Below are 6,827 nucleotides of genomic sequence, written 5' to 3'. Positions count from 1 at the left end.
ACTACTCAGAAATACTTAGCACTTGGAAAACAAAGGACCCTAAATTGAATAATTTACTCTCTGAGAATTGGGATTTCTCTGCACATTGCTGAAATTTTAGGATGTTAAACTTCCCAAATATTATCTACTCTATCTGTCATCATAGGATGACTGATTTGAAAAACATGCACAGGATTATTACGTTACCAATATTTCACCACAAAATGGACATCATTAATGCTCATCAAATTTTGTGACATATAAAAAAACCACCACTAGAGGGACATCAAAGACTCTTTTCAAGATTGGATTGAAAAGAAGCAACGGCTACTGTTACATCGTGGTTTCTTCAAAAGAAAATAATAATAAATAGCATTCTCACTTGGAGAAACTTCACTTATTTCCATTTAACAGAAAATTGAATGAAAAGATATGGATTATTTACAGATCTGAAAAAGGCTAGCTAGTAGTAATAGTTATCAGAATGAAGGCAGTTTGTGCGCTTCATTAAAGGCATATTGTGGTCAGCAATTTTAATTTTAATGAACTATCATTTTAAACCTATTCCTGTTACAGCATTTTATAATGATTAAAGAGGAACAAAAATTTGTTGAATGCTTACCTTTTTTTAACGTCTTAGAGAAACAGACACTTTATAAACCCAAATTAGAAATTGTGGTGGTAAGACATTGAAACAATTAAAATAATAAATCACTAGAAACATTTTATCATGTATTGGGAAATGTAGCATAATTTATTTCTCATTCTGATAGACAGTATTTTGACATTTCGCAACATCTTTTGTAATATAAATGAAGTTCTTAAAAGTTAAAAAGTTCTTAAAACATGAAATCTTTCCAAGAATATTTTAGTCCTTGTAGAGATGGCACGATAATACTTTAAATGCATGTGAAATACATGAAAATGAGAATTCCTATGGTGGTGCTACTGTTTTGAAAGCCTGGATGTACATAAATAAAATACGGTGAATTTAAGTTAATATAATACTAGGAGTAGCATTTTGGTTTTCAACTAAAAAAAAAAAAAGTTTGATTTTTCACTATTCTATGGAACTCAACCAAAATTAGAATTTGAAATTCTCTCAACTTAAAATCTTTTAAAAGTATATCAATTATTACTGCTGTAGGTATCTTGTGCATGTTCTTGGTATTATCTCTTGGAGGGAGTATCTGATCTTTTTTAGGTATCTGGACTCAGCTCTGCCATAACTACATCTCTCTGGGCCTCAGTTTCCTCAAAATGTAAAATGAAGGCGTTAAAATGGCTCCTCCAGAGGTCCTTTCCAGCTCAAAAATTTTGTAGTTTTTACAGAAACTGTTGTGTCTCATAAATTAAATTTATACAAAACAAAATGGGTTATTTAAAAATATTGCTAAAACCCTTCGAAAAAGCATCAACTGTATTATGCCACCTGGAGACCAAGTCAGTATGTCCCAAACTGAACTCATTATATTATTGCCTAAACCATTTGTCCTTTATGAGACCTCTGGTGGCGCAGAGGTTAAGTGTTCGACTGCTAAACAAAAGGTTGGCAGTTCGAATCCACTAGCCGCTCCATGGAAACCCTATGGGGCAGTTCTACTCTGTCCTATAGGGTCGCTATGAGTCGGAATCACCAGAGGGCAATGAGTTTTATTTGTTTGTTTTGTGTGCCTAGCTGCCAAAGCCAGTAATCAGGCAACCATCTTAGACAACCATCAAATTGTTAATTTATTTTTTCAAATCCTTTTAGCTGTGCTTCGTAAATATTTTTCATATTTGACATCTCCCAATTTTTTTTTTTTTTTTTTTTTATTCATGGGGTCACTGTGAGTCGGTATCGACTCCACTGCAACTTGGAATTCATCTCCACTGCCACTCTTAGCTCAGGCCCTCATGTCTTATCTTGGCTGTTAATGCTGTCTCCCTAACTCCAGTCTCATAAGCCTAAGCCATTCTTCACACTACAAATTATCTTTTGAACCTGATTGTTATCTTTTCCACTCAGAAGTCTTTAACATTCCCACTCATTAAGGCTAAAACCCAAAAATCTTTGCCAGCCTTCATATCTGCTGAAGTCTCAAACCTTATTTTTTCTCATTTTCCACCTCGACCTCACACACCTACAGCTGCAGTCATATTATGCTTCTTGGAATCACTCACTTGTACTAATCTGTTCTCATAACTTGAGAGCTCACCTTCCCTCAGTCAGAAATAACCTTTCTCCATTGACTCTCTGGTCAACTATTAACCATTCTATTTTCGGCTGAAGTACTAACAGAAATATACCACATCTGCGAAGCCTCGCTCCTGACTCTCCAAGACGCCTTAAACTCCACTTTCCCTATGATTTCATGACTGTTTTTGAAAACCCGACTTTTAAAGTAGTGTTTACACTGCAGTATAATCGTTTGAATATCTGTTTCCTTCCTAAGACTGTGAGCTCTGGGAGGGCAGAAATGGGTTTTACACTCTTAGCTCCCATTATAGCATCTGACACAACTTTCCTTGCATTCTTTGACCATCACAGAAGCCTGAACAATGTCAACTTGAAGGAAAGCAAGAATCCGGGAAAGAGTGGTTACTAGGTCGGAGGGAAATCTCGCGAGATGTGGGTATCGCGGCGCCTTGAAAGCCAGCGCGGTCGACCGTTATTTAGCCGTTAAACAACCGTGGTGCTCTGCCATGCGCCTGTCCTCCAGCTTCAGAGGTGGAACGATTTCCCTCCCTTTCTGAGATTCGGAGGCAGAAGCTCTGGTTGGGTCTTTCTGCTACCCTACTAGACAGCAGGTAGCAGTTCGTGGGCACTGAGCCCGTGGTTCTTCCAAGGTAAGGGCAGTTTTACTGGGTTTTTAATAAGGAACCCAGAGCTGGAACGATATTTTAATGCTGCGTCTGCTTAATGCGGCCATCCACAGTCCTCTAAGAAAATAAGACGGTTCCTCTGGTGACTTGATGCATTTTAGCGCTTGTAAAGGTGAAGGGTTTTCTTATCAGGCCTTTTGATTTAGTTTCTTGCGATCTAAGTCGCCACCTTAGCGACTGGTGTCAGTGGGAATAAATAGGGGTGTTTTACCTTTGACCACCACAGCCGTAAGAGACGCTGTAAAGTCGCTTCAGTGATGCCCTTTGAATTAGTTTTGCCTTATATTTTGCAAAAAGATGCCATTATTGTCTTGCGTGTTTGAATTCTGTTATTTTTTCATTGTAAATTGTTTTCTTATCATATTTTAGCAGCTTTTGTTTGACTTAGAAGGTGACAAACTATTGCGTATACCTTAGTAAAATTAACTTTTTAGTTAAAATTTTGTGTTTCTCTGTTCTTGCACATTTCCATGTTTCTTCACTTCTGTATTTGGTACTTTTTGGATGATCAGGCTAGTCTGTGTTTTTGCTTTTTACCAGCAAGCACAGGAGCAAAGATTATGTTAATTCCTTTTATAGCCATTTATTCTACAAATGTCACCTTTCCATAAAGAATAAATAGTGTGTTGATGAAGCAACGTAAAACACTTTTATTTCTTTCCATTTTGGGCAATAGATATTTACAACTGGAAGAGAGAAAATGGAAAAGCAAAAACCCTTTAAATTGTTTGTACCACCAAGATTAAGTAGTAGTCAGGTGTCTGCAGTGAAACCTCAGACCTTGGGAGGAGATTCTAATTTCTTCAAGGTAAATTTTGTATGTGGATCTTGATTTGACTATTCTTAACTTTAAGTCAATGAAGCAAGTGTATTTTCTTAGTGATATTATTTTATAATTATTTCTTTTCAGCAAATGTGGCCTCATTTACCAAAGAATTTTGAATAATGTTGCTTTGAATGAGTAATAAGTGTACCCACTGTGTGTAGGCATTGTTCATTTCAATAAACGCTGCTGTTGTAGAACCCTGCATGCATAATAGAACCTGTTTATTTTAATCTTCCTCTTTTCTTAAATGACTTGAGGCAATTTATTAGACATGTATGATGAAATAATAAATTATGAATTAGAAAATTAAAACCAAGGAAAAAGAAACTACAAATATGGCTAAAAATTGGTCTGTGGCTGAGCTTCGAATTGGCTCTGAGCTTCCTGGTTGGCAGGACAAAAAGGGGAACAAATTCATTTATAAAATAAAATTCTCTTAGGAAAGGAGGAACTGTGCCAAGTTTCTCAGGGGAAACATACCTTTTTTCTACTACTGAATTACTTCCAAAAAATCTCACATGCTACTTTATATTGTAAATGGAATGATGCAATGAATATTTTAATTTTATGTGCTATAGAAAATTTCTTATGGCTGCTACAGCCAATGGTATAACATTAAAATGCTATTCAGTGAAGACTGTTCTCAATTCTATCAAGGGAAAGGTCATAATGAATTATGAATAATGAAATAAAGGTCTAATATTATTCTAAACTACTAGTTAAAACTACTAATATTATTCTCAAATACCTAGAAAGAATTCTATAGCTTATAGTTTGGCGTCATCTTATAAGTGAAAACACCTAATTAAAAATTTTGCCTTGCTTTTTTTTTACATAGCAAAAACATTTGATATTTTAAATGTTATAAGTACATTAAAGGGTTTACAACAATAGTCACTTATTTAAGCAGATGTACATATATTGGACTACTAGGATCAAAATGGTAGGAGATAATAAGTTTAAGAATGTCTTTGTCTTTGTTTTCTAGAATTTCAACAAATGTATGGAAGATGATTTTGGTTTGCCATTTGCAATGACTAATCGCTCCAAAAATGGGGAAAACATTGATTCAGGTAGGAGACTAGAAAAGCAATGTATCAGCTAACATAGAAACTTTTTACTGTATATGCTATTAAAAAAAAAATTAGTTATTGAAAATGTGTTATATTGATATCCTTGAGTCTTAAAGGTGGATATAATACTTAATAAAAAATTAAGAATTTATTATATTTAATACCATTTGTCTTTTATCTTGCAGATCCTGCTTTACAAAAGGTTAACTTTTTACCCATGCTTGAACAGGTCGGTTAACATAATATATATAAGTAGAATCTGTTTAGGTATTGAATTACATACTTAAAAAGAACTCTTTAGTTGTTGGATTACTCTTTTTCTGTATTTATTGCTGCTATTTGGAGGATCTCATCAGAAATACTTTCTTACAGGAGACATTTATTCATTTTTTTTAGGTTGATAACTCTGACGGTTGTCACTACCAGGAAGGACCAAAAGACTCTGATTTTGAGGTCAGAAGATTTCCCATCTGTATTTTAATTGGAGTATAATTTGTTATTATTTGTATGTACCTTTCTTTTGAAGCTTCGAAAGGCTTCATATTTGGTTATTAATGTTTTAAATTGTTTAAAATCTTTTTTAAAATTTATCTTTGTAATTTGCTGAAACACTAGGCTTATGAATTTTCCTGGGTTATAAAAGCATCCTAATCTTCAGGGGCAATTTAATTTTAAAACCCAGAAATCAAGAATAGAAGAGGGAAGACAGACACATGATGAGAAGAGACTCTGTGACAACCAAGCTAGTATTTTAGAAAATAATCCTTTAATTAATAGGTGAAATTTATCGTTTGCCTGTTTTACTAACGGATTTGTAGGAGTAAAGTAATTTTGACTTTAATTATAAAGAATTATTTTTGTTTATGGGATCCCCACAACTAAACCCGTTGCCATCGAGTAGGTTCCGACTCATAGTGACCCTAAAAGAAAGAGTAGAACTGTCCCGTAGGGTTTCCTAGGCTGTAAATCTTTATGGAAGCAGACTGCCACATTTTTTTCCCCTGCAGAGCACCTGGTGGGTTCCAACCATCAACTTTTTGTTTGTTTAGCAGCCAAGCGCTTAACCAGTGCACTACCAGGGCTTGATAAAGTGCTACAAGCTTGTTGCTGTAGTATCATAATAGAGTTTTTAAATATGAAACCTATTTTATGAATAAATGAAGGGCTGTCAGCAAATAGAAATCAGTGTGATTTATTTGTGTTTTTTTGACGTAAACTCTGTTATTTATCTTATAATGTAGCTTTAAAAAAATGCAAGAAATCCAAATAAAACCTTGAGCTTGATGAAAGGTAGATCTTGTGTTCACCATTTTTTTTCTTGTCATTATTTTTTAAAGTTTATGTCCTTTAGTTAATTATTGAACTGCGTAGTCAAAATATTTCAAGATTATTGTAAAGATTTATAGATTTTCTTGTAGAATGGAATATTTTAGCTCTTCAGTAGCCATATTGTGTCATTGACAAAAACGTTTTTAAGTTCTGACTTAAGCACATTGTGGAGCCATTTTATTTTATTCAGCAAGGTAACTTTAGCAAAGTAGCTGATACTGCTTTAATAGTTTAGAAGAGTTAATGTAGCTTTCAGTATGCTACTAGACAGAAACTAAGGAGAGATTTGGTCTCAGCTATTAATATATTATTAATCATGGATATTTTCAATAGGTAGCTGTAATTTTGTTTTATTAAAATTTTGAACGATGAACCTAATTTAGGAAAACCTATTTTAATAGAATTCAGAGCCAATGAGCAGACTATATTCAAAACTATATAAGGAGGCTGAGAAGATCAAGAAGTGGAAAGTGAATGTAGAATCTGAACTGAAGCAGAAAGAAAATAAGTTGCAAGAAAATAGAAAGATAATTGAAGCACAGCGTAAAGCCATTCAGGAATTACAGGTATAATGAAATTTTGAATTGTAAATATCATGCAATAACTTACAATACTGTAAATATTATAATACTGTTGAAAGAGTATTAGGGTAAGCTGAGTTAATCTTGTTTCTGTGATGTGAATTTTAAGGACAGTGCTTTCTTGAAGCTTTACTGACACTTAGTTGCATTTCAACTTTAGGGATGAGTGCAGAG

At 34.0% G+C, this 6,827-nt stretch overlaps 1 protein-coding gene across 1 annotated transcript in view; it reads left to right on the top strand.

Annotated features, from left to right (window-relative positions):
• Positions 1-2,178: 2,178 nt before the first annotated feature.
• The window catches only part of SYCP1 (synaptonemal complex protein 1), a 180,756-nt gene continuing 176,107 nt past the window's right edge, over positions 2,179-6,827 (top strand). The window contains exons 1-6 of the mRNA XM_049880007.1: positions 2,179-2,808; positions 3,521-3,652; positions 4,659-4,743; positions 4,929-4,972; positions 5,140-5,196; positions 6,474-6,638. Of these exons, the coding sequence (XP_049735964.1) occupies positions 3,545-3,652; positions 4,659-4,743; positions 4,929-4,972; positions 5,140-5,196; positions 6,474-6,638 (459 nt within the window). The 5' untranslated portion in view covers positions 2,179-2,808; positions 3,521-3,544. The remainder of the gene's footprint in view (positions 2,809-3,520; positions 3,653-4,658; positions 4,744-4,928; positions 4,973-5,139; positions 5,197-6,473; positions 6,639-6,827) is intronic.

The sequence above is a fragment of the Elephas maximus genome, chromosome 3, assembly GCF_024166365.1.
Source record: "Elephas maximus indicus isolate mEleMax1 chromosome 3, mEleMax1 primary haplotype, whole genome shotgun sequence".
Classification (NCBI taxonomy): domain Eukaryota; kingdom Metazoa; phylum Chordata; class Mammalia; order Proboscidea; family Elephantidae; genus Elephas; species Elephas maximus.
The sequence above is the reverse complement of the archived record's forward strand: the minus strand, read 5'-3'. Positions and strand labels throughout refer to the sequence as shown.